This window comes from Pygocentrus nattereri, chromosome 23 (genome assembly GCF_015220715.1).
Source record: "Pygocentrus nattereri isolate fPygNat1 chromosome 23, fPygNat1.pri, whole genome shotgun sequence".
NCBI lineage: Eukaryota > Metazoa > Chordata > Actinopteri > Characiformes > Serrasalmidae > Pygocentrus > Pygocentrus nattereri.
The window spans coordinates 19,541,164-19,568,870 of NC_051233.1; the positions used below are offsets into that span (position 1 = coordinate 19,541,164).

The following is a 27,707-nucleotide window of genomic DNA, read 5'->3' on the forward strand; positions in this document are numbered from 1 at the left end:
AAACAGATGAAGCGTTCTCTCATCCCTGAATTCTCCAGCAGGCACTCGGAATGATGATAGTACGGAAATGCTGGCCACAAGTAAAAGGTACATGATGCTGTGAACCATTCAGGCCGAGAGCATGAAGACAGCCTGTAAGGTAATATTTGAAAAACGTGATGTTGCACGGTCGGATTGTTGTGTTTGTCTTGTTGGTTTGAATTAAAGCCGCTGACGCGTAACGTTAGTAGGCTATGAAGCCGAGCAGCCAGCTCATATAACTAGCTAACACCTCCGTTAGAGCTAATGTTATGTCTACCTGATGTAGCTCATGTTCTGACTAGCCGAAAAGGTTCCTGCTGAGAAATGGAGAAATAGTTGGAGAGCAGAGGAGAGCGAGAGAGGTGGCTGTTTAGTTTATGTTATGTAAGGTACGGCTAAGTATTGAGCCTGTCTGCCGTCCTGCTGTGGTTCACTTTTAGCTAAATTCCGAAGCGAACGGCTTGCACGGAGTGTTTGTAGTAGCGTCTGGTTTAGCATATCGGGATCCACACTGAAAAATGGTTCTTTAGTAAAGGGAATAGTTCTGTTCTGAGCCGGGAGTTCTATATAGAGCCACTTCATGCTTAAAGGGTTCTTTAACTGTAAACTCCTTCTTCAAATTAATGGAGAATGTGTTGTGTGTGGTTCTGGATAGATCCTAGAAAATGGTTCTGTATAGCACTAAAAAGAGTTCTGCTGCAATCATGTCAAGCTAGTAATAGAAGAACCCTTTTTTGGAGCAATATAGGACCCTTTTGAAAAAGATTGTATATAGTACTGTATATAGGTTAACACATTCTCTATCAGTCTGAAGCATTTCACCATAGAAAGAACCATTAAGCTTGAATTGGTTCTATATAGAACTCATGGTTCTAAATAGTAGTATTGACTTCATTAAGGAACCCTTTAAAAACCGTCTTTAAGTATGTAAGTAAAGCTATGTGACCAGCATTCCCCTTTCAGTATTTTATATGTTCACTGTATTCAGTTGTAAAGGCAGTATTTAGAATACAGTTACTTCTTAAATTTTAAAAGGATACTTTGCTTACCTACTAAATAATAAAAATAAATAAATAAATAAATGAACTTTTAAATCATTACATGGCCTGTAGAAGACATGTCTGTTAGACAAACTCTGACTGTTGGGAGGATCTCAGTTAACTGAATAGAACGAGAAATCAATGAGATGATCAGTTATTAATCTCAATGTTACTGAGCTCTACTAAAGCCTGAGTAGACTGATAAATCAATATGATGATCAGTTATTAATCTCAATGTTGCTGAGCTCTACTAAAGCCTGAGTTGACTGGTAAATCAATGTGATGATCAGTTATTAATCTCAATGTTGCTGAGCTCTACTAAAGCCTGAGTAGACTGGCAAATCAATGTGATGGTCAGTTATTAATCTCAGTGTAACTGAGCTCTACTGAAGCCTGAGTAGACTGATAAATCGATGTGATGATCAGTTATTAATCTCAATGTTACCGAGTTCTTCTTAGGGATGATCAAATAAACAGTCTCCTCACTAGTGGACATGTTTGAAAGTAATAAACTTAGCACTGGTGTTGTGCTGGACTAGGGACTGGGATTGTGGGAGCACCAGTGGATTGAAGCAGGTGATGTGGGGAAAAAAAATTAATGTTGAGAATTTTTGGAATTTTTTTAATCTTAAGCAAATTTTTCATGAAACTTATTAACTGAATAATTACATGAAGAAAACTGCCAACCATTAACAGTGAGTAACAGTGTGAATTAAGTTTAAAAAAAAAATTTTTCCATGTGCCTTACCAATATGTATCCCAAATGTATTCTGGATAAGTTACTTATGTATTTTAATGGAATATGTTACTGAATATATTATGGACAGTTTTTATTCAGCCATCACTACATTTAATTTTTTTAAAAGTATTTTGCCCAACTCTGACTGTCGGTTTTATGCCACCAGAGAATTATGACAACATTTTGTTAATTTTTGTGTATTTAAAGTTATAACTGTATATAGTAATTACATAACACTGTTGTTGAGATGTAAACAAAGTCATGCACAGTGGTTTAATTTGAAACAGGTGAAAAGGGGGGCATTGTAAATAATCGGAGCAAGCGGTCATGACGTCTACACTACAACAATATCAGTAACCCTTCTGCTATTTAAAACAACCAGTTAACCTGCACGTGTCCCCTGAGTTTTTGTATGTATTGTTGATAATGATAAAAACTAAAAAATGTGACAACTCTGAGTACAGCTTTTCAAGCCTCAATGCACATTTTATAATAAACTTGGTTAAAATAATAGCTAAATGTTATATACATATACATACGTTATTTTGCCAGAAAATACCTTCATATTTGACCTTTGGACACACAGTTCTATTCTTTTTTTTTTTTTTTTTTTGTTCCTGTTTCTTCTTTTTATTGTCTTTTTATTTTGTGATATTTCACAAAGAAATACACTTTGACGTGATTTTTGAGCTTTAATGTATCCTAATATTACTCTGTTATCGTATAAATTATTCCAGTTTGTGATTTAGGCCCACAAAAAAAAAAAAACTTTTTAAAACTTCTGTAAAACAGTGTATCAGGCAGCATATTCAGAACTTTCTGTGGCGTATCTCTTGGAGGCATTACAGGCTTTAGATGTTTGGTTCCTCTCACTGCATTTGGCTCATTAAGTTTCTCTAGAGAGGCTGATTTCATGTCAAACTACTCTATGTTTACCTTTTGACAGTGGAGTTCTGCAGGAATATTTTTATAAATACCTGGTATAAATAGTCTACATTTCATCATTTTATGTTTTTTTTTTTTGTTCCAGATGACACCAGCAGGATGTAAAACAGTCATTTAACTGTTTCCAGCAGTGAGAATGGCTTGTATGCATCTCCACAGGCTACAGTAAACAATATAATCAACAGTTTGGTTGGCTTAGGTGACCTCCAGCTCACCTTGTGAAAACATATTGGTTGTCAATATGACTTAACAAGCTGAACATTTGTCAATGTGACATTGCAAGGGTTGTTTATTAATAGAATAGATTTTAACTTTGCACGCGCGTTGTTGAGATACTTTGGGTCAAGATGTTCACCGCATTGAAGAAGCTGGTCGGATCTGAAGCAGGGCAGTTCCGGGACAAAAACATACCTGCTGGCCTGCAGTCCATGAACCAGAGTCTGCAGAGACGCTTTGCCAAGGGTGTGCAGTACAACAGTGAGTATACTCTACATTCACTTTACGTTGTCTTTTGCAGAAGCGAGTTGGCATAAAAGCTTTAGCAAACACTGTGCCTGCCAGGCAGGACTTTGCTACGTCTGTGCTGGTATTCTGTGATGTTGAACCCCCAGCTTGATTTGTTGCATATAAAATTAGCATTGCACCCATGATGTAATGCCAATAAAAAGTGTTCCAGGTTGTTTTTAGGTTTTTCAGTATATTTTGCCTTGCTTTTCATATCCACAACCTTTGAGCTTACTGCAAAATGTACTGTTTACTGTGTGCTTTAGATTGCTTGGTAGCAATATAGAATCCATAAATAGATCTGCCTCACAGCTATAGGCCCATCAGTATCTTCTCATTGATCCTGTAGTGAATGGGTTACGTTCAGAGCAGCTCTGTGTGGTGATCTAAAAAATGCATGAATGATACATGATCAGGCCTGTTGGCCTATTTTTCCAGTCACCTGTAGTTTCTACCTGTTGTTTTTGTCTTAGCTGCCTGGATGCTAATTCAGTGGCAGCATTCGTTATTTGAATACCTTCACGGAACTTTGTTGTTTTGCTTACAGAAAAAATTTTGCCAGTTGCGAAAGTTCTAGCACATACAATTTGTTTGTGCATTAAAAGTTCCCTGTAGAGGATGTGTTAACTTTTACTTAGAATATCACCAAAATATGTCACTTGACGTAGGGTTTTTACATGCAACTGTGAAAATACAGTTTAGTAGTTTTAAAAGAAGAAAATATTGGATCAGTATTGATTGATACATGGGATGTCAGAAGAGAAAACGTAGTGTCGTGCTCCCCGCAGGTGCCTGTTAATGTGATCAAAACTAAGATGACATTTTAGTCATTAATATTTTGATGGAAGATTAAAGGGAAACAAGATTTTTATGTTTTAAATATGATGTGATGAGTTGTGCTTGATATGATCAGGTACCTTTGCTAACCAGGTAAAAAAGGTCAGTTTTGATTTCGGTTGATTTTCATGTGATAAGCAGTTATGAATTTGCCCAAAATAAAAATAGTCAGTGTTGACCTTGCATAACAATAATGGTGATGGGGAAATAGCCAGTGACCGTTCAGGAAGCACACTCTGGTTTATTGTAGTCAGAAACTCAGTTGATTTTGACATGTTAAAAATGTAACATGTATCAAATGTTTCATAAAGCCATAATATGTTCTTCTTATTCTAGCTGTACATTTATATTAATTTTATTTCTTAAATGTATCACATGCCTTGAGATGACAAGGCTCATACAAATTTTTCACTGTCATTCACCTGCAGAAAAAAATAGCCTACATAAGAGTATTTGCACATGAAGAAGAGGGTCAACTGTGGTTCAGTAACATCAGCAACAAAATGCTTAAGTGATTTATCCCACATCACTTTGTACTAAAAAAAACAAAAACCTCAGCACTCCTGTTTAAACAATTGTATATTTTTGTCTGTCTTTCTGTGCGTGCACTGATAATAATAAGTAAGCATCATTAAGTCATTTCAGGTGTTTATAATTAAAATCATGTGTGTCTGTGTCTCATTAGCATTTTTGTTTCCTTATATACTCACAGTGAAAATAGTAATCCGTGGAGACAGGAACACTGGAAAGAGTGCGCTATGGCATCGTCTCCAGGGGAAGAAATTTATTGAGGAGTATATCCCCACACAGGAGATCCAGGTCACCAGCATTCACTGGAACTACAAAAGTTAGTACTTGAAATAAGTGCAGTCATGTTGGCTGGCTTATTCCAAACATATAGGGATCACCCTGCCAAACTGGCTCAAACTCAGAGCTCAAAACGCATTTCGGACTTTTAACTGACTTAGAGTTTAGACTAAAATCCCTTTGCTTTGATTCACCCTACACTTTAATTGAGTTTAATTTATGAAAATAAGTGATTGAACACTCCATTTTTATTAAACAAAACAGTCATAACACTACTGAAACTTTACCATTTATTTCAGTAGAGACAGTTTTTGCTTCTTTTTTCAAAAATGCTAGGCAGTACATAGCCAGCAAACATAGCTTTAGACAGCTATACACACATAAAATCATAATATTTTCCATTAAAACACAAAAGCGTTTACTAAATTGTAGGAAACAAGTTTCGGTAGTGACCATTCTTAATGTTACACACTGATTTTCAATCTTTGGGACACATTTACTTCAAAACGAACAATAACTGTTTTGTGGCAATGGGGTAAAGGGATACAGTCTCACTTTCTGCTTTAAAATGCAGAAATGTTATGGTAGTGACATAAAAATGTTGGACAGAACTTTTAGCATATTTTTTAAAATTAAACTTATGAACATATGATTATCTGTAAATATTTAAGGTATTAGTACTTAGCATGAGTACTCAATAGTTTTGCAGTTTGGACTAATTTGATAAACTGGTCCATATACATCTCGTATTTTAGAATAATTATAGCCAGTAATCCTTAGTGCAGAGAACAGCTACAGCTGTAGCCTAACATACGGTCATTTACCAGACATTATAGCTGATCTAATGCCGTTCTGCTTTTATTTAAAACTGATATTTTATTCCTAATATTTTCTGTGCAAGATCAAGCTGATAGTACCTTCTACAGCCCTTTTTGTTAATCTTTAATGATCAAGAATGCTTGTGGTGTCTGCCTGCTGTGGAAACTGCCGATATGCTTGACAGAACATTACGTCCTTTTTGAAATTATTGTCCAGCGGCACATTCTTGTTTCCACTCAACTCTGAATTTTCTAATCTGTTTTTTCCCCACTGTTGTCATGGCTGTCTGACCCTGTTATGACCTTATGTATCTAGCGCTCTGTTGGATCAGTAACATGTGGCATTTATAATAGTGAACCGGTAATGGAGAAACAGATACATAACACACAATGCAGAACAGATACATAAGAGCTTTTGACACTATTTTGTTAAAACCAACCACAATAAAAACGCTATGCTATAAAACCTGGTAACACAATGGAACAACCAAACTGTAGAAAGAAGCAAAAAAAGAACAAGATGAAACCTACAGTGAAACAGCAGTACTTTGTTAAACTACAAAATGAACAACAAGCTACATTAAACTTCCCTGGCCACCAGCCAGAAGTACATGTAACTCTGACCAAGGGAACTAGACAGAGTACATGTGGTGTGAATGTACAGATGTGCCCCTCTTACCTGTTTGAAACCCCAGGTGGGACAAATAATCACTCTGTCTGTAAAACAAAGCATGCAGGTAAAATACCAAACTAAAGTACTTCCCCAAGAGACAATCTCAAATTAAAGGGAACACTGGTAAAAAAAATACCTAATACACGAGCACATTCCTAACACGAGATTAAAAACACAAACAAAAACACAGCATGTATGTGGTAACAGTCCTCTCATCTTCAGTCATCTTGAACACAGCTTTTAACCATTAGGTTCCTCCCCTAATTTTTGGGATTCTGAGTGGTAGTCAGAGGCCCTGCTGTGGAAAAAAAAACTTGCTGGGTCATCACGATCTACCATTGCTCTGCTTAGCTGAAGTGTTGGTATGAGCATCAGCTTATTAGCTTGTTCAAGGCAGCCTTTATTACACTGGCACAGTAACCAAAACAGATTTTTGAGTAATGAGACATAAACCTGCGCACCCTTACAAAAGTGCACCTCTGTAATCTGCTCCTGATTTTGAAGCCTGCTAGCACTAGTGAACCTATTTGCTATGTTAACATGTCGCAATGCATTAATATCAAGTGAGTGAGTTTAAATTATGCGAGTTCATTGACTGATATTTACTTACTCAACTATCAAAATTAATCAGAATGCACATTTGTAGTTTGGACTGTTCTTCCTGACATGCTGTTATTGTTTTCTGTTTCATCTTCAGCGACAGATGATGTGGTGAAGGTTGAAGTCTGGGACGTAGTAGATAAAGGTAAGCCTTTAATTAACCCCCTTCGAAGTCAATGTCCATTTATAAGGAACAACGAGAACCAGCCATGATCAGAGTACTAAATTCTGAATGCTGTGTCCTTATGTTGATGGAACATAAATCAAAATCTTAAAACGTTGCTTTGTTTAATAAGCTATATTACTTTTGTCATCTTGTTCCTGCTCTGAAATACCTGTAGGTCAAAAGATTCCTCTGCCAGAGGGCATAGGTGAGCACTGATTGTCGTGTAGTAGATAAATATAAGTCTCTTGTATTTGCAGTGTCCCCTTCTCTTCCCTTCTCTTTCACTCAGATGTGACTGTGTTTGAACTGTAGAGGTGCTGTGCTGTATGCTATGGTGTGCACTAGTATAAGCATACAGGACAATAGAAGGACAGTATAGGAGTACTCCAGCATTTTCAACCTACCCCCCAAAAGTATAGTTACCACACAGTAATTTCACTACTCAGTAAAAGAACTGCAAACCCATTGACTCGAAACTAGGTTGAAAACATGGAAGTATTCCTTTAAAGAGTGTGTGGTATTGCCTTACATACTGGTTGAAAAAGTCTCTCTGCTGCTGTAGTTATGATGTTTAAAGACTGAATACTGAAACCTTTAAGCCCACTATTCAAAACAATGACCTGGATCAGGATTTAAAGGGCCCATATCATGAAAAACTGTATTTTTCAGTTTAATGTATTTGATGTATACACTATAAAGGTATAAAGAGTGTTTCAGCTCACAATGCTTTTTGAATGAGCTGCAATACTGGGAAGCCAATTAGAACAGAGCTCTTTTACATATATCAGTCTTCAGGGCACAGAAACAAAAACAGCTTGTTTAATTCTAATGAATACAGAAGGGTTGGAAAATAGTGAGTAGTCAAAATTCATTCATTACTGTTTTTGGTACATAAAACCACACATATGTCATTAGTGGACCTCAGTATGGGCCTTTTACACTTTTGCTCATTCAGTTCAGTTATGATTTTTTTTGTACCTCTGCAGGGCTACTTTAAACTTTATGTTGTGGATGTGTTTTGGAGTTTTCTTCACATCTAAGTGCCCTCCTTCATGGTTCCGGTCTTATAGCACATTAATACAAGAGTTAAAGGAAATGGGAAGGTTCTTGCACGGCGCCTTTACACATGACTACATAAGAAAAACGGACTTTGTTGTTTGAGCTAGTTCTGAATGCTATTTCAGTATTAAATGCTTTTTCATAATTTGGAAGATAATAAATTTGAAAATATGAGTAGCTTTTACCCTTCCAAAAGCCAGGTTGTACAGTTCAACATTTCCACACCTTTATAGTTTCATGCCTTTTTCTTTGTACAATGCAGTGTCATTAATTCTACAGAGCTCTATTGATCAGTGTAAACAAAACGGACTGGATCACACACTAATTGCCCTCGACTAATTGCTTTCAGATGTTTTTCATATAGTGTAGTCACTTCTTTTTAACCTGCACTTGTTTTCCAAAATAGGCAAGGGTAAAAGACGTGGAGAAAATTTGAAGCTGGAAAACGAGCCTCAAGAGGTAAGATATTTATTGTGACATACTATGAAGAACAGAATAGCCAGTAGAGGGCAGGTTCACTGTAGAAACTCGCTAAAACTCCTTGAGTTGAAACTGGAAATGGTTGAGATCGTCTTAAAATGTAGATGATAACACTATTGCTTCTGGCCTGCAAATATGGGAGACGAGCAATCGAGCATCCCATTTCAGGCAGGAACACCACTGCTGCAGTAATAAGTCCTTGGACTACATTTCTCTATCATAAATTGCACTGGATTGTCTGCTTGGTCTACTTCTGAATTGTGTCAAGTCAAATGTTTGAGCATGGAAAACCAATTCAGTTAACTGAGACTATTATCAATTTTTATGTAATCACACACTTCAGCGCATCAATTTTGACAGGAAAAAAGTTTTGTTTAAGAAGCTAAGTGCTAGCAAGTCTCTGGTAGCGTGCTATAGCAGTGAATTTTAAAGAGGACAAGATAATGTGCCTGCACGCCACACAAAAACAGCAATGTGATTCATCCTATTTTCATGTCAGTTAATTAATCATTTCCTGTCAAAGACTCGGTGATATCTCAGCTGTTATCAAAGGTCAGGCTGTCAAAACTCGATTCCTAACTGTGCTAATAGATCTTTAATTTGAGACGATGATGCCTTCAGTCCAAATTCTTTATACTTGCTAGCTAGCCTGCGTTTCCTCTGCTGCAACGCTTACCAATGACCCACTTAAACAGTCTCAGCAACCTGCCAGATTGTACAGGATCCTTCAGTGTAGAATTTTATGCTACTTGCTATGACAGTTATTGTTTAGCAGTGATGTTTTTTCTCCCCATAATCTTACTAGTATAATAATGTTTCATTAGTTAATAATAATAAAAATAATGAATAATATCAAACATAAGGAGAAAAAAGGAGCTTTTCTTATTCTTAATTTCTATTAAAATATTCAAGATAAGAGACAATATTTGAAAATGTTTACTAGTCGCAGCTCTAATAAAAAGTATAATCTGCATTCAAACGTAAAAATTGCAGTTTATAACGATATGTCATCACAATTTTTAGCATATAACAGTTTTGCATATCAGAATGCATTGCATCATGGGGCCTCCAGTGATTCCCAACCCTAACAGAGGAAGTATCGAAAGTGATTCGGCAGTGTTTGAGTGTTGTGTTTACATATTGCCATTGTTCTGTGCTTCCTAGCAGAATTGGCAACACTACGTAGCCGATGACGACATGAGGCCATGTAAATATTGCCATGGTGATAGCATTACTAGTGTTTTGGCCTCTATGTGACATAATCGTGTGAACCATTATTTTATTCCAGTTTAAAGATATATTGACATTTCCAATAGTATTTTTGTTGAAGTTCGGAACTTAAGCTATGACCTCTCAGCATCTGTGTGTCCAGTTCAGGTTTATTCCACCGCTGCGTATGGAGTAAGTCCTGCTGGAGGTGGCAGTTCATTTAAAAACAATTAAATAACTGGCTTGTCAAAACGTTGACCGTCTACTGCTAGACTAAAAAACTCATTCGTGTGAGTTACCCTCAGTTGACGAAATGCCAAGGAATCTCTCTCTTATAGTGAAATTATTTAAACTTAATGGCTAACAGCTTTACTGAGCACCTTCCTGTCTCTCTCACTTTAAGAAACTGTTGGATGACCAGAATTCATTGATATAGTGTCACTATTGCATAAATGTGTGTTAACCCAGTAAATGTATAACATGAATACTGTTCTCCTCTCCATGCAGTCAGAGACAGAGATGGCTCTAGATGCAGAATTTCTGGATGTTTATAAGAACTGCAACGGGGTGATCATGATGTTTGACATAACCAAGCAGTGGTAAGGATGAATTTAGCTCTCTTTCCTATTGTGCCTCTACATCCCTGCCTGCTTAATGTTATCTTTTCTTCCTCCAGCTCTGAGGGTCAGCATATTTTTACTGTATCTTATTTTATCTTCTTTCCCCAGCTCCTTCTCCCTCTACCTTTATCTTTCCTCTTTGGTCTATTCTTTACTGTATATTTGATTTCAGTTGTTTGTGGTAAGGATACCAGAGCTACTATCTCAGTGAAGCTTGGAAATGTTGTGAAAGGAGGAGGAGGAGAACACAGAAGCACAATGAATGTTTGCTGTCATATTATACATATTATATCCTTATATATGAAGGGAAAAATGTAAACGTACAATATTGCTGATGTTCCAAGGCTAAGATGTACTTAAATTCCTTCACAGTTCTCTTTTAATTAGTACTGCATTAATAGCCGTGCCTATTAAACATGCAAATACAAGGCCACCACAGAGCTAAAGGAGGTGCAGTAAAAATGGTGTGCTAGAGGACAGTGAGACATTGAATGTAATCATTCCAATGGTTCTTTCCTTAAGTAAGCCAGACTTCTGTCCAATTTAGTTAAGTTTAAGAGATTAAAGAGATTTCTTTTAATTTTACAACTGGTTAAAATGTGAAGTGGATCTGTATATCAGTGCCTCTACCAGTGGCACCAGTGCTGCATCAAAGGTTTTACACAGTCCTTAGTAAACATGTCTCTATGTCTCTCTCCACCAAAGGACATTCAACTACATCCTGAGAGAGTTGCCCAAGGTGCCCACACATGTGCCTGTATGTGTTCTGGGTAACCAGAGGGACATGGGTGAACACCGGGTCATCCTACCCGATGACACTAGAGACTTTATCAACAGCCTTAACAGGTGAGTCTTGCTAACAGTGCAGTTTTTTGTTATTACACCATGTTATTCTTCTATTATTGGTAATTCTTGAAACATGTAAATGTATGGGACACACATGCTCTTAGCTACTGCTAATGAGTCCAGGAGAGCATCATTGGGCTCTCTCTGTTTGAGTACCAACATTTTACCCCCATTACTCAGTGTGATGTTAGCCATAGGCATCTGTTAAATAATGTAACAGAATTGGCAAATAGTATTCTTGTTTTGTTTGAAAGATATGATGCCATTTTGCATGTCTTGAAGGAAATGTGCTAGTTCTCACCCTCCCAGTTTAGTAGCTTTGTTGATGGAAGAAAACTGAAACTAATGAAAGTTACAGATTTCTCAATTTCATATGTGATTTATTTATTGGGAAGTGTTTAGCATTGATTTTGCTTTTTTCACATAAAGTGCCTTTTGGACAAGTTATGTTGTGCTTGAATATGTACAATACAAGAGATGTATGGATGCATTACAGAATTGGCAGCATCTACTGTATTAACATGACACACCTAAAATGTTCCATGCATAATAACGTCTGCTGGTCTGAAGCAGAACATGTATCATGGCCTTTATCATAAATTCTCTGTTCCTAAACATCTACACAGCCAGCTGTCTTTAACAAATACATTGAAATTAATTTATAATAATTAGAACATACAGCTATCAATATCATCACATAAACACAAACCACAGGGGAATAGATGACAGGGCTGTCAAATAGTCTTTCTCTTTTTTATTCCAGAATCATCATATTCCAACCATAAGCTTGATTCCTACATCCCCCAGAGTTTCTTTCTACTGTTCATTTGGTGGGGGCGTGGCAATGCTTTTGTAAAGGCCTATGTGGTTTTGCTGAATTATTAAACGTTTTTACTCTGAATCAGTCAATAAGACATGCAGGAAAAAAGACGGTCAGTATCACTCAGCATTGAAAGACTGTGAAATAGGTAACAAACCCTGCTGCATGTAAACAACCTAAACTGCAGTGAAACACATTGTTGTTCCAAGACACATTTGTGTGAGTGCCAAACACTTTAGTCCAGTAGATTTTAAGAAGCACAAATCAGCATCACATCCAGATTGGAACTGTGTGGATTTCTGTGGACACTCAGCAGAAACAGAAAACCTGAGGTTATAACTAAGATAACACTGCTTTAACTGCTAGAAAGAGTGCTTGCATAACGACATGTACCTGAAATATACCAAGATCTTTTTTTTTTTTTTTGCATTCATGAGCTTCATAGACTTTGCTGTGTCTTTACCTCCTGTAAAGGTGCAGTCATTTCTCTTCCACTGTGAACTTCTGTGGTTTTACAGTTGCTTCAGAATCAGTTCTGAAAATGTGTTCCTAGACCCTGCTATATAAAAAAAATAGATATTAATCTTCTGCAACCACTGTGACTGGTTCAGTATTTCTGGTTACTAAGACTGCCTTTTGGAGAAACTCGACTGTTACCCTTTATGTTAAAACACTAAAATGTGAAAATGCACACAGTAATGTGTATAACCATATTTCTGTTCATCATTTTGTAGTAGGTGAAAAGCCGCCTTATTTTCTACTGTTTCTTTTTTTCTTTTTTTTCTGTGGTCCATAAAATGTTACTTCAGATTACTAACACAGTGGAGATTCAAGCAGGACTAAAATCACAGATATACTCTGATAATAATTACATGACCACAGCTCCCCATGTTAAACTAATCCTGTCTGAGTCATACTTAACTATTTATAATCAGTCGTTCAGAGGAGCAGCGGTTGATATTACACCCAACCTCTCACTGACCCTGGCATCCTGTCTGATTGCAGACCTCCTGGCTCTTCCTACATTCATTATGCAGAGTCCTCCATGAAGAACGGCTTCGGTCTCAAATACTTGCACCGCTTCTTCAACATTCCCTTTCTACAGTTGCAGGTCAGGAAAGAGTTGTGTAACATGTGTATTTTTGAGTGGGTGAGACAACAACAGTGTACCACTGATTTAGAGCAAACCGAATCTCAGAATACTGAAACTTTAAGGCACTGACCCTTTTGTAACGAAGTGATAAGCAGCAATGAAATCCACTAGAAAGTATTGTGAAACATTAAAATCAAGAAGACAAAAGTATGGGGACACCACTCCTAATTATGGAGTTCAGGTTTTTTAGCCGCACTCATTGCTAACAAGTATGTAAAAGCAAGCATATAGCTATACTGTCTCCATAGACAAACATTGGCAGTGGAGTGGGTCATACTGAAGGGCTCAGTGAATTTTCTGGTTTGCTAGACATACCCAATCAACTGTAAGTGCTAGTATGTGAAATGGAAGCCTCGAGGAACAACAGTTTAGTGAAGCAATAAACCTGCAAACTCAGAGTGAGAAGCTGAGTGCTGAAGTGTGTAGTATGTGAAGATTACCTGTCCTTTTCCAAGCTGCCTTAGAAGGCAACATCTGCTCAAGAACTGTGCATCAGGAACTTCATGAAATGGGTTTCAATGGCCATGAAACTGCACACAGGCCTAAGGTCACTATGCACAGTGCCAAGTATCAGCTCTGGATACTTAACTGTTTCACAGTCTGACGGAAAAATTTTGGTTACTACTACATTACATTTACGACATTTTGCTGACGCTCTTATCCAGAGCGACGTACAATTTGATCATTTTTACACAGGTAGGCCAAGATGGTGTTAGGAGTCTTGCCCAAGGACTCTTATTGGTATAGTGTAGGTGGTTAAACGAATGCAAGTCAGATGGTACCAAATGCATAATGCAACAGTAAAGTTTAGTGAAAGAAGGGTGATGGGGCTGTTTTTCAGGCTTTGGATGAGTACCCTTAGTTTCAGTGAGGGGTAACGTTAATGCAGCAGCATACAAAGACATTTTAGACAATTATATGCTTCCAACTTTGTGGGAACAGTTTGGAGAAAGCCATTTCCTGTTCCAGCATGACTGTGCTCCAGTGCACAAAGGGATGTCCATAAAGACATTGTTTGATGAGTTTGGTGTGGAGGAACTTCAGTGGCCTGCACAGAGCCCTTACCTCAGCTCCACTTAACACGTTTGGGATGAATTGGAACGTCGATTGCGAGTCACGCTTCCTCATCCAACATCAATTCCTGACCTCACAAATGCTCTTTTGAATGATGGCTCTAAAGGGCACAAATTCCTTCAAACGCACTGCAAAATCTTCTAGAAATCTTCCCAGAAAAATTGAGGTTGTTATGGCTGCAAAAGGGATCAACTCCATATTAAGGCCCATGGGTTTGGAGCTGGATGTCCTACAAGCTCATGTAGGTGTGATAGCTAGGTGTTCACATTAGGGTTCACATCACATACAGTGTAGCTTTTTCTTTACTATCAGCAAACGTACATTTCTGTGTGCAGAGGGAGACGCTGTTACGGCAGTTGGAAACAAATCAGCTTGACATTGATGCAACCCTTGAGGAGCTTAATGTTCAGCAGGAGACCGAGGACCAGAACTATGACATGTAACGTGCAAGCATGCATACATCACAAATGTTGGGGATACTAATTTCGATGCTTATCAAAATTTTAACTCATTTAATTGTGATTCATTTGTTGAGTGAACAGCTAGTTCATAATTGGGCTCCCACAATTAGTTGTATTTAGGGTGCTCAAAATAATGAAGTTTTGAATGTATTTAAACCTGTAAAACATACTTTTATAAGCAGTAGACCTAGGCATACTAGTTTATACATAAATGTGTTGGTTTTTGTGATATCACAAAAGTAATTAATTCAATTCAGATGCTATTTTTGAAGCTTAATTTCCATATGTGGACCATATGGACTGTGAAGTGCATCAGTACATGTAATAATGTTTATATACTATGTTAAAGTATTTTGGAAAAAAAAGACATTTTGTTTTTCCATAATGTGAGCCTTTTAATATTAATATTGGAGCAAATTGCAATTCATCATTTTGCCTTTTTTTCTTTTGGATGCAAGTGATTTTTTTAATTTTTTTTATTTTTGCTGTTCTGTTTTCAGTTTCATGGAAATGATGGAGGCACGCAAAGCCTATGGCTCTCCTGCTCCCTCGAACAGCCAGAGCCCTTCCTCAGGCTCCCAGTCCCCCATCGTTTTGCCTGGTGCTGCCTCCCCGAGTAACTCCAGCCCCAGCACACCCCAGGCCCCACTCCCTGCCCCTCCTCAGCCCCATCCTCTACCAGACACCCATCCTGCACACCTCCCACTTCAGTCCTCAGCACCCCCAGTGCCCAAGAACCACCCTCCCTCACAGACTTCAGAACCCGCTACAGCCACACATGTTGCCCAAGCAGCTCCTCCTGCTCAGAAACGAGGCTTCATTTCCCGCCTGTTCGGCTCCTCAACTCCAGAGTCTCCAGACAAACCAGGTAAGGCTGTACACAAATAAGCTTTATTTTAGTCCCAACCACTGCAGACAATGTTATTCAGAGCGACTTTCAGAATGTGCAAACAGGAAGGCAAGCCAAAACATTATTTCAGGGTTTGTATGGCCATGAAAAGGAAAAAGTAATGGATTATTGAATTTTAGTTTTTTTGGCATGGAACAAGTATGAAAAATAAGTGCTGGAAAAGTCTTGAATTTTCCTAGACCTTAAATCCCAGCTCCCACACCCATTTTGTTTGTCACATATTCAAATTTGAAACACTATAGATTGCAAAAACACTCCAGAACAGTTGGAAAAGTTAGTGAAATGCCAATAAAAGCAGAAAGCAGTGATTTGCAATTTCTTTTGACCTGTGTTACATTGTAGGTATTTAGGTACCACTAGTTACCACTGTGTCACATCATCTTTACTTTTAACAGCGCTTAATAATTTGGGAACTGAAGACACCAATTGTTGTAGTTGTGGAAATGAAATGTTTTAACTTTGTGCTGGTAAGAATCAGGAAGTTCATTTTCCTTCTTGGCCTGGAGAAAACCATGTCCATTATTTCCAAAAAAGAAATTGAAAGGTGGACTTGTCAGACCATAGCACACATTTCCACTTTGTGTCAGTCCATCTTAGATGAGCTTTGGCCCAGAGAAGTCGGCAGTGTTTCTGAAGGTTGTTGCTCTATGACGAATTCCTGAGCCCATGTGATCATATTCATTACTGAAGCATGTCAGTTTTTAATGCAGTACTGTCTGAGGAATCATCTGAGGTCATGGGCATTCAGTACTGGTTTTCATATTTGCCCTTTATGCATAGAAATCCAATAGATTTTCTTAAGTTTTTGATGATAGTGTACCATACAGGGTAGAGGGTAAAATCCTTGCAGATACCAGTTCAGCAATGCTTTTAAACTGTTGAGACATTTTTTTTTTGTAATGTGGCGAGCTTTGATCTATCCTCAATAATAAAGAGTTGAGCTTTCCCTGAATGATTCTTTTATACCCAAGCGTGACCGCATCACTTGTTTGACATTTTTTTAAACATTTCATGTAATTTCTAGTCTTAAATTGCCCTGTCCCAGCTTTTTCCAAGGCCATGTTGCAGGCATCAGTTTCAGAATGGGTGTATATTTATAGAAAAATTTCAAAAGGTAAAATGTTACATATATTGTCTTTGAAGATTATTTAATATGCGCAATTATACCACCTTTAAACACCCCCTTGTAAACCCCTGCACTCTATGCCCAAGCTGAGATATTCAACAAAATACTGACCTACATAAAAACTAATACTAACTCACTTTAAAGGTTTGTTCTGCTAATATTATGTGGTTATACTTGTTGCCTTAATCAGTTTTCAATTAATTACTGGGATCATGCAATCATAGTGGCTGGTATAACTTTTCTGGTGGATACAAATGAATAATTTAAAAAAATTGAAGAAATTAATAAACAGCATACAAATTGTGTTCAGACTACTGTGTAAAGTAACTATGCATTTAGTTATCTTACTGTATTATCTGTCTTTTGAAATGGGGATTTAAGTGAGTAGATGTGTTAGTTTATAATTAGATGCTTACAGCTGTGCAGTCCTGTGTTGAGGTGACACATTTGTTTTGACTGACACTGACTCTTTAAAATGTCCCACATGATAACCTGTTGGGTCTTCTTCTCAATGTATGCATTAAAATGTCCTCTGTAGGTGAGGAAAAGATTCTTGTAATAAAATCATGTGCTTTAGCAACACTGCTGACACAGCCAAGCATGATAATGTTTTCCTCTGGATGTTCCTGTGTTTATATACAATGTTTATTAAATTAAGTCATACATCTTGACCTTTTATGACTGTATCTTTGGCAGACACTTCAAAAATAAAGGTGCCAAACAGGATCCTTTGAAACGGTATCATTGAAGAACCCCTTTGTGTTCCCAACAGTCATCTTCTGCATGATTCTGTTTTTGTATATGAGATAAGCAAGCATAGAAATGCAAGTTCTAGAAGTGGAAATCCAAACCAAGAATTCTTTAGGATCCTTCATTCTTAAGCGTTTTAGTTAGATAAGACTTGAAGACGAGCTTTACGTGAACATATACTCTCTTTGTTCTCTCTAGAAACAGCAGCCTTTGAGGCCCTTAAGCCCTCTGGGAAGGTACAAAATGTGGATGACTTTGTGCCAGATGTAGGTCTGGACCGGGGCTTTCTGGAGGACAGTGGAGAAGCAAACAAATCCAAGAAAAAAGCTCCGGCAGCAGCTCCTGCTCAGGACAGTGACAGGCAAGCATTTTTACATATATTGCAGATGTTTACACACCGATTTGACTGTTCTACTTGTATATAGAAACACAGAGCAGGTGTTATTTGGATGATGGATCATTCTCATTACTGCAGTGACACTAATGTGGTGGTGGCGTGTCAGTGTGTATTGTGCTGGTACAAATGCAGACCTGCCAACCTTCATGCATTTTGCGTAGCAGGTAGACGTTTTGACATCAAAATAACACTGATATGATTTGTCACTTTACGCAAAAAGCTGATGACACCTGTTCTATTGTGCATGTGCAGTGCTCAAATCTGCAAGAAGAAACGGTGTCTACTCTTCTAGAAAAGAGTAAGAAGAGCTTGACCAATCAAAGCCCAGTGACCAGTCATAGTGCTGGGTTCATTCCCCAGGGACAACAAATGCATAATGTCAGTAATTTCAAGAGACAGCAAATCGACAGCGTGTGTGTGCACACGTATGTGTGTTTGTGTGCGCGTGCGTGTGCCTTACAGTTAAAATAGCAGGAGAACACTGACAGGGAGAGGGAGAGAGCACCTCTGGTCAACATTTAATTTGACCAGGGGTGGCAAATTTGCACATGTACCAAATAAAGCATCGTTGATTTACTTTTCATTCATGTTAAATTTAGTGATGCAGAGGGGAGAGGCGGGAATCCACTGGTCTCCGGTTTCCAGGATGATTTAGACCCAGACGATCAAGAGCCATCCCGGCCTATGATTAAAGCAACAGCCCCAAGCTTGGGCATCACCCTAACAAGTGATGAAGAAGATGAGAAGCCTACATCTACTGCTGCTCACAATAAGGGCCTCAGCACTGGCTTTGACACAAAAGGGTATGCAATTTTTTTTTTTTTTTTTTTTTTTTTTTTTTTTTTTTTTTTTTTTGAGGTTTCTTAATTTATTATGAATTCCTTTGTTTGTTAAATCTGTGCATGGGTTGAAAATGAAGCAAAATGTAAGAGAAGTGAAAGAGTCCAGAAGTATGTCCTAGAATAGTAATCTTGTCAGAAAAGCAGCTTGTCAGTTTGAGTAGCAAATAACGCTAAGAGTTATTAATCTTTTTTTAATTAGTCAAATGTGAACAACCCTGTCCCAGGTTTTAAGGTTAAGGACTTATGCCTGAAGAAGATCTGCTTTTGTTGTTGTAAAGTGGGACAAATTGTATCATTTGTCTAGAGATAAGCAATACTGTTCCAAGTAATATTACCAATCTGAATAAATGTTTTTCAGATGCATTTAGAAGGGATTTGTAACATTTGGACATGTTTTAAAGTCTTTATGTACAATTCTTATGTCATCTTCCGTCATCAAAAATGTAATATATTCTGTTAGCCTGAGTTCTAAAATGGATGTAGGATTAGCTTTACAAAGTAAAATATTTTTTAAATATTCCAAGAATATTTGTAAAGATTCCAAAAATTATTTTAAGGTCTGTTTCTTAACTTTTAATTTAGTAATAATTATTAGTAATATTCTAGTAAATAAATCCATTTCATTTGTAAGCAAACTTAGAAGCATGGTGTTAAAGTATTTATGTGATGCGGTAGTAGGGTCTTCTGTAAATTAGTTAACTGTTTGTTGACTAAGGAGTTAAATGATGTAACCTTTCAGTTGTAAACATGCATGAAATATCTTAATTTGATGTTAATCAAGAAATATGAACAGGCAATAATGATCTGAATTCACAATAATTAAACATGGTAGTAAATGCAAGTATATGGTCACTTCTCAGTTGCAGGCATACTCATAAATGGTGTGTGTTCTGAATGTTTCCATGTCCTGTTAATCAGAATTCGTCAACAGCTAACAGCTTATTTTACTAAGTTCAAAAGTGTGTGTGTGTAAAAATACAAAAATAAGCTGTCAGTTGTTGACAAATTCTGATATAAATATATGAAAATTTATTTGCTGAGGCTTGGAACACATGCAGAGGATATTTAAAAGCAGGTCATGTGAGCTGAAGAAGGCATTTGTCAGCATTTATGTAACTTATATCTAACTTTTATTTAGTATGATCATATGGTGAAGAGATCCTTACAAATGTTTACAAATTCCTTTAAAATAGTGTGCAAATGATACAATACATTTAAAAGATCTTTATTAATTAATTTCAAGACCAAGACTGAAGTAAAACGTACTCAATTATCAATACTCTTCTGTTTGTAAATAATTACAAATCACCTGCAAACAGTATCCAAAAAAAGTTGTATTTGCAGGATTGTTGAATTTGCAAGATTATAACTGAAATTAAACATACTTAATAGCCGTATCTTTAATAAGGGCCTACAAATCATATATCCAGGTCATAAAATGGAGATAAAATGTAAAAAAAGGGACATTAGCTTCCAGACCTTTTTAGCAAAATACAATAAAATACTGTAATTTAAGAAAATTGTATAAAATTACAATATTACTGTATTCCTTGATTACAGCAAAATAAATGTGTTTACAACTGAAATATTACAATTAACATTTGACTAATTAGTTAACAAACAGTTAATAACTAATTCTAAAGAAACCTTATTAACATATCATATAAATACATCAAATTTAGAGACTTGGCTACAAATGATATGTTTCTATTTACTATTGCATTACTAAATGCTCATTTATTGTTAAATAATTCTTTATAAGTGTTTAGCAATTATGTTCTGAATATATTTGTGATTGCATGAGTGTTTTCTTTTGACCAGTGTTGTCCAAACTTCAATCTTATTCCTTTATATTATGCTTCACTTGTCACGCTACTCTGCAGGTAGGCCCTTGATATAAGTAGTTTTGATTCCTTAGATAATCTAACCTGTATATGTTTATCTTTGGTCTAAGATTCACAGTGAATTCAGTCAAGCAGCAGTCAACCAAATCTAAACCCACCGAAAGGCCTCACAGCTTGAAAACATCATCCCACTCTCCAGGGCAAAAGCATGGTCATAAGGCAGGAGGTACAGTTGAGGCAGAATCATCTGATTCTGATGATGAGGGTCCTGTGGCCCACCAGATCCTTTCCTTTGTTATGGATGATCCCGGCTTTGACAGCAACGAACTTGGTGTTACTGTGAAGCAGAAGGTAACAGAAACTGTTAAAGAGCTCTCACTACCTGCATTGTATATCCAAATGTTTGCAGTCACCTGTTTATCTTCCAATTGTTTTAAAACCAGGAATATTATTTGTGCTTCTATTATTCTGTGAAGGCTTTAAACTAGATGTTGGAATATCGCTGTGAGGATTTGACTGTATTCAGCCACAAGAGCATTAGTTAGGCCAGGTACCAATGTTGGATGAATAGTTCTGCCTCTCAAGCTCTTCCCAAAGGTGTTGAATAGAGCTTGATCACTCATGAGAACTGGAGTCTCGCTCCTCAGCCCAGAGCTGGGGGCCTTCATACTCCTCTAACTGATGCTTAGCATCAGGCATGGTGACTCTAGGCTCATATATGGCTGCTCCAAAGCATTCCATTCTAATTGCAATGCTTTACAATGGAGATTATGCATGCTGTCTGTGTGCAATTAAATTTCTCTGTCAGCAGTGGGAGCACCTTAAAGTAGTTGAGTTCACTCATGCAGAGGGGTGTCCTTATACTTTTGGACAAAAAGTGTAGTTTTTCTTTCAGAGAGCACAAAGCTATGCAGAAGACTATTCCATTATAATAATTGCAGCACAGGATCCATGATAAGCTTGTGATTGGATCGCAGCTGTAGTCTTTGTTCTTTTTAGAGTCTTTATTTTGTACATTACTGATTATTTTGATAGTCATGAAATAATCAATTTCACTCTTTTTTTGTTCTCGCTTCATGAATCCATTCGTCAGTCTCAGTCATTTCCAGCACGAGATGACATTTCCGAGAAGTCAGATGATGGTTTTGTATTAGCTGGGCTTGTGGATCCCCCAAAAATTACTCCTTCCCTTTTCAAGAGCCTCAACAGTGACATTGACCTGTTTGACCTGGGTATTGAAGAGAGTACACCGAAGGGCAAAGACAGCAGTGAGGACCAGGACGGTAGGGTCCACCTTCTCTGTACTCTATAATGAAATTGTATGGGTTCTACACATTTCTGAGCCTATATTATTCCTTGCAGACATTGACAGCAGGCACTTCTCAAAGGACAAGAAGAAGAAGAAAAAGAAAGACAAGGAGGTAAGGATGAATAAGCAATGAGAAATGTAGCTGTTTACATCTGGTCATGCCATGTCTCTTGAGTATCAGGATTGTATGCGAAGATTATACACATCTTTATACATACACAGAGATATATGTGTAAGTGCACCTAAGATGCCTCAAAAAAAAGGATTAAAATCTACTTCATCACATCACTTTTAGGAGGTGCTCTGGACACATTTTAGCCAGATGTACAAGCCTGAGCAAAAATCAGAGACCACACATTTACTTAATTACTAGTATAAGTATCAGAAGATACTTATGTGGAGATTAAATATAAGATAATAGGAGCAGAAAAATCAAACTTCACTTTTGGTTCAAATCTGAATATGCTTCATATATATGCTACAGGTGCTTCTGTTCATCCTTTCGCTGTGAGAAGACTACAAGTACAAGTAGCAGTAGACTGACCAATAATGTATTTATGTAATGCCTATTGGGTATTGTTGTGAGAGAATGTTTAAGAATGGAAACATGAAAGCAACACAAAATTGTGAACTGAGTTGAGGCTGAGTGATACCGGTGTTGCACTACAGAATGGTGAATAACCTAGAGATCCAAATGGTTTTTTTTTTTTTTTTTTTTTTTTTTTTTTTTTTTTTTTCTTCTTCTTCTTCTTCTTCTTCTTCTTCTTCTTCTTCTTCTAGGAGGATGACAAAAGCAGTAAAAAACGACATAAACACAAGAAGAAGGACAGAGAGGAGTCTGGGACAAGTGATGAGAAAGAGAAGAAGAAGAAGAAATCGAAGAGCAAGAAATCTGACAACGTGGGTGATCTGGAGGCCTTCCTTGCAGGAGGCAAGAGTGAGGGAGGAGACTACGAGGAACTGTAGGACTTCAACAGCCCAACCAGGGTTCGCTTTTCAGTATCAAGATGACGGTCAGATCAAGCCATGCCTGGGTCCTTGTCTGTGTCATTCCAGCTTTTCTGAATTCACTTTTCTTTGTTGAAATCTTTTCATTTATCTCCTCTTTACTGTTTTCAGCTGTCCAAGTTTACAATGCACCAACAGTAATTAGTTGCACACTTTCATCATGTCGGTTATTTATTCTTTATGTGATTTCACAAGACGAGACTCAGCCCAGTTCAGCTGTATCAGCTATTTATACACGGAAAAAGGATGTGAAGTTAACTCTACACATGCAACACTAGATCCTCAGTAGTTATTCATTGTTTTGGAGGAGACAGTGGTATAAGAAGAATTTCTCTTGCTGCTTTAAAGAATATGAACTATATTTGTCATTTATGTATACCTGCCTATTATGCTTAGCAATGATGCAACAGATGATGTTACACAAGGTTTTGAGATGGGGTGTCATGAGTCGACTGGGACTCGCACTTCATTGACTAGTGACTTGACTTAGTAGACTTGATTCTGACTCAAGACTCGTGATTCACAAGCTTCTTATTCGCCTGCTTCTTGTTTGCACCTTCAGTGGTGCAGCAGCTACATTCTAGTGCTGACATTCAGCTTTTTGTTCACCAGCTTCTTGTTCAAATTCTCCCATTCCACCTTAAATGGTCATTATAATGCCTCAGGCACAAGAATGTAACTGCTGAACCATTTAAGGTGGAATATTCAAACAAGAAGCTGGTGAATGTCTTTATCAGAAAATGTTACCAGCATTAACAGAATGTGTATATTTTAATAGCCTGAATAACCTTATCAGTGGGACAAATGCTGTACCATTGCTTGGTTTTAGAACCCAAATTTGGAGAATCATGCTCTTTATTTAGCATATATGCTGAAGTCTTGTTGACGAATAAGCAAAAACACACAGAAAAGTTAAATTTACGTGATGGCAGAAAACATGACCACCATAGACTTTTGAAGGGGGGGGGCAGGTACAGTTGGTTGCAGTCTGCAACCTTACTGATAGGTTACGCACTGTTCCTTTAGTGCAGTAAATGAGTGAATCATTTAGTTTCTAACACAATATTTGTGACTTTACTACAGTCTTGATTCGACATTTTTACAAATCCATTCTCCTGCAGCTTACAATGGAGTCAGGTTCTATATGTCAAATTACGAGCACTACATACAATAAATTCTGCAGTAAATGTTGGCTAGCAAGTAGCTTTGATAGCAAGGATGCTAACTAGCACACTAGCCCTTATATTTAAAGTTTTAGTAAGTTACAGATTACCTTCCTTAATGTAATACGTAGTAAAATCTCAGTTGGATTAGTATGCTAACTAGCTAACTTCTGCGCTATATAGGCTAAACTACAGACTAACCAGTTATTTCAGGTTGTTTTTGCTTCATTCCTTCAAGTACTGCATTTAGCACATAGAGCTTCAGTTCTGTCAGACTGAAGGTTTTCTTTGATTAAAGGCTTGTTATTTGAAGCCATGTGAAACCTCTTTATTAGGGTTTACCTGAGAAAAACCTGACAATGCCCGTAGCTGATAATGATGCTAAACTATAACACTCCACTAAAGACTTGAAACTCAAAAAATGCACAAACAAAACAGATTAAATTAGGACAATCTTAATGCAATAAATTAATAAAGCCTTTAGTTTATAACAAATATACATGTCACAAACATGTGCCTGTCAGTTTTGCTGTGGTCATAAGTAGCCCAGACAGCAGTGCTGTTCTACTGCAGCTCACAGCAGAGTTAAAAATTGTCTTTCATTACAGAAGAACCTTCAGTCTAATGGACAGAACAAAGCATTACATGCATTAAACGTGGTGTTTAAAGAGGCAGAAGAATTTGAAACTGTTGTCTAGCATCTTAACAGCAAGTATGCTTGCTAGCATGATGGCTAGAGTTTGTAGTAAACTACAGATTATAGTTCTTTAAAATGTAAAGTTTCAGCTTGGTTAGTTATTGTGATAGCTAGATAGCTAGCTTACATGCTATATAAATTACAGACTAAACAGCTGCTTCAGGTTGTTTTGCTTCTTTCAGTAAAATGTCATATTTACTGCGTGTAGCACTTCAGCTCTGACAGAGTGAAAGTTTTCTATAAGGAAAGGCTTGTTATTTGAAGCCACATCAAACCTGACAGGTTTTTATTATTAGATTACCTTTGTAAAGTTTGTAGCTGACAACAATGCTGAAGTAAAATACTAAAGACCTGGACTTGATTCGCACTCTACAGACTCAAGAACTGACTTGACATAAATCATCTTCTATGACAAGGAATTTACACTACTCCCATTAGCTTGTTTGTGCGTGTGTTTGTGTTTGTATATGTGTGTTTCTTTACCGTCTGAACATACATTTTTATGTTGTTTTCAGCATTCAGTGTCTTCCAGTTTCATATAGAAATCTGTGTGGCAGTTGTGCCAGACTTCACCTCTTATTAGTGCATTTACTGAATTAGGCTACTACATAAGCACATTTGTTATAAGAGAAATATTTTCTGTTCTACTGTAATGTTTGCTGTTAATGCCTTAAGTGGTGGTTTGTTTTCACACTAAACAGCATGTAAGCCTTTACAGGTGGTTGCACTGCGAATAATGACAGAAGCCAACTTCCCACTAAATTGTCTTCAAAGTTTTCACCATCAGTTATATTAATAACCAAGTAATATACTGATTACTTTGGCAATAAAAAATAGGCCTAACTGAACATTCCATGCAGAGTCTTTCTAAGACTTCAGAATACTTTACATTAAACATTTAATAAAGGAAGCTTTTGAAAATGCTTAAAGATCATTCCACTAACCTGCCCTGTCACATCAATTTAAAAAGTAAAAAGTCACTTTAATTCATGTAACAGTGCAAAGTGTCATGCTTCAAATAGTTTTGTGATTTTTAAGATTTTTTTTTAACCCCATTAAACTCTAAATTGATCATCTTAAATATTGAGTTTATTTATAGAATGAGTGACATTTCAAATATCGTCACTGTCCAAAGAAAAAGTATTTCCAAAATGGTAACTTTACAGGAGGAAAAATGCCCTTAACTTTGTGTAAGTTAATGTAAAAAGATTTTATTCTAAATGATTTTGAGGCATTTCCATTGGTCCAATCATGAAATTTTCACACAAGGTAATGAGAACTGCTGTGTTCGAATGACGTCGAAAACTAAAAATCAACAAAAGTGGAGATCCTTACTTTTCTGAGGACTGTGACTATATGTATCGTGTTATCTGAAAGTATAGGCAAATTCAGTGTAATGCATTTTAAATCAAAAGCCAGAATTTTAGAAGTCTTAATCTTTATTGCCACTTTGAGCCAGTCATTTCATGAATGCCTGGCAGGGCGTATTTAAATATAATGGTGAATAATGTGGAAATCTTCACTTCATGTAACATAACTGCCACCAAGATAACAATTTCTTCTGAGGGAATTACAGTGTTAGGACCCAGCCAGCAATGGTATACACTCATTTCCCACACAGGGTTAAGTACTGTTTAAGCTGTAACTGTACAAGTTGATCTTTATTTTGAAATAAAAAAAACTGAATTTGTGTAGAGTATGTAAACCTTCATATTTAAGTAACTGTTTATATGGTAACCCTTTATATGGTGGTCCATCCGTCCCCCCAGTGGCCAACAACCACCAAAAACTTCAAAATGTTGTAAAACCACATTCAGAACAATATGAAATAATGGAGCCCATTTTGTTGGATTTGGTTCAACTTGGCCACTTATTGGCCACTTGGCCATTACTACTTATTAGACCACCAGATAACAAACTGACAAGCTGAAAATCAGCATATTTTCCTCAATACCCCTTATTCTGAGGCAGTTGCTTTAAGTTTTATTAAAGTACCAAAGCATCTTGAGTAGAATTCACTGTGTAAGACACTGGATAAAGTAATCAGTTTTCAGTCAAAGCAGCATAGAGTTAAAGCCACAATTGGGCATGTCAGAAGCCATTTAAACTTTCTTCTACATCATGCACTGTATGTCCAAATGTTTGTAGACCCTGTCACGTCCAGCATTTTTTCAAAAATCAAGGGTTTTCTTTTACCCTTTACTGCAGTAACAGTTTACTCTTCTAGAAAGGCAGCACCAGATGTTGAAACATTACTGTGAGGATTAAATTGCATTCAGCCACATGACCATTGGTGATGACTAGTGTTGCCACTCCATCCCAAAGGTATTAGACAGAGCCTCATCACTCTAGAGAACGCTTCTTCTGCTCCACTGCCAAATGCTGGGGGGGCTTTATACTTCTCAAGCTGATGCTTGGCATTGGACATGGTGTCTGTAGGCTCATATGTGGCTGTTTTTCTCTGGAGCTGTTGTACAAGCTGTTGTAATGGAGATGGTACTCCTTTTTTTTTTTTTTTTTTTTTTTTTTTTTGATAACCACATGGAAAATAACCATTATACATGATAATAAAAGCACTGCCTTTTTCCAGTTCAGTAAAAGTTGTTGTAGTAGTATGATGTCATCTTTAATTTGACTACAAAAATTAGAAATAAGAAAGAACTATACAGTGCCATAGCATCAGTAGCCACTGAGCTTAGCAAGATCTGGGGCTGTTTTGTCTGACGTTTGAGCCCTGAAGCTGTGGTCTGCGGATGTTTTTAATGTACACCGTAACAGGTTGTTAATGG

At 37.1% G+C, this 27,707-nt stretch overlaps 1 protein-coding gene across 2 annotated transcripts; it reads left to right on the top strand.

Annotated features, from left to right (window-relative positions):
- On the top strand, positions 1-27,444 carry rabl6a (RAB, member RAS oncogene family-like 6a). Of its 2 annotated transcripts, XM_017698318.2 has the most exons (17): positions 1-139; positions 2,831-3,222; positions 4,799-4,933; positions 7,082-7,129; positions 7,326-7,355; positions 8,616-8,668; positions 10,406-10,497; positions 11,224-11,364; positions 13,190-13,295; positions 14,747-14,850; positions 15,373-15,740; positions 17,857-18,019; positions 18,655-18,858; positions 20,852-21,092; positions 21,835-22,024; positions 22,104-22,162; positions 22,831-27,444. In XM_017698318.2, the coding sequence occupies exons 2-17, from the start codon at positions 3,093-3,095 to the stop codon at positions 23,014-23,016; spliced, it is 2,250 nt and encodes a 749-aa protein (XP_017553807.1). In that variant the 5' UTR covers positions 1-139; positions 2,831-3,092; the 3' UTR covers positions 23,017-27,444. The 2 variants fall into 2 exon arrangements, with proteins under 2 accessions (XP_017553807.1, XP_017553814.1); XM_017698325.2 differs by lacking the exon at positions 7,326-7,355.
- Positions 27,445-27,707: the final 263 nt, after the last annotated feature.

Excerpts from the sequence above, each read along its gene's own strand:
- rabl6a (XM_017698318.2), top strand. The coding sequence starts at position 3,093 with ATGTTCACCGCATTGAAGAAGCTGGTCGGATCTGAAGCAGGGCAGTTC. Across the intron at positions 4,934-7,081 it reads CATTCACTGGAACTACAAAA|CGACAGATGATGTGGTGAAG; the intron begins GTTAGTACTTGA and ends TTTCATCTTCAG. Across the intron at positions 8,669-10,405 it reads TGGAAAACGAGCCTCAAGAG|TCAGAGACAGAGATGGCTCT; the intron begins GTAAGATATTTA and ends CTCTCCATGCAG.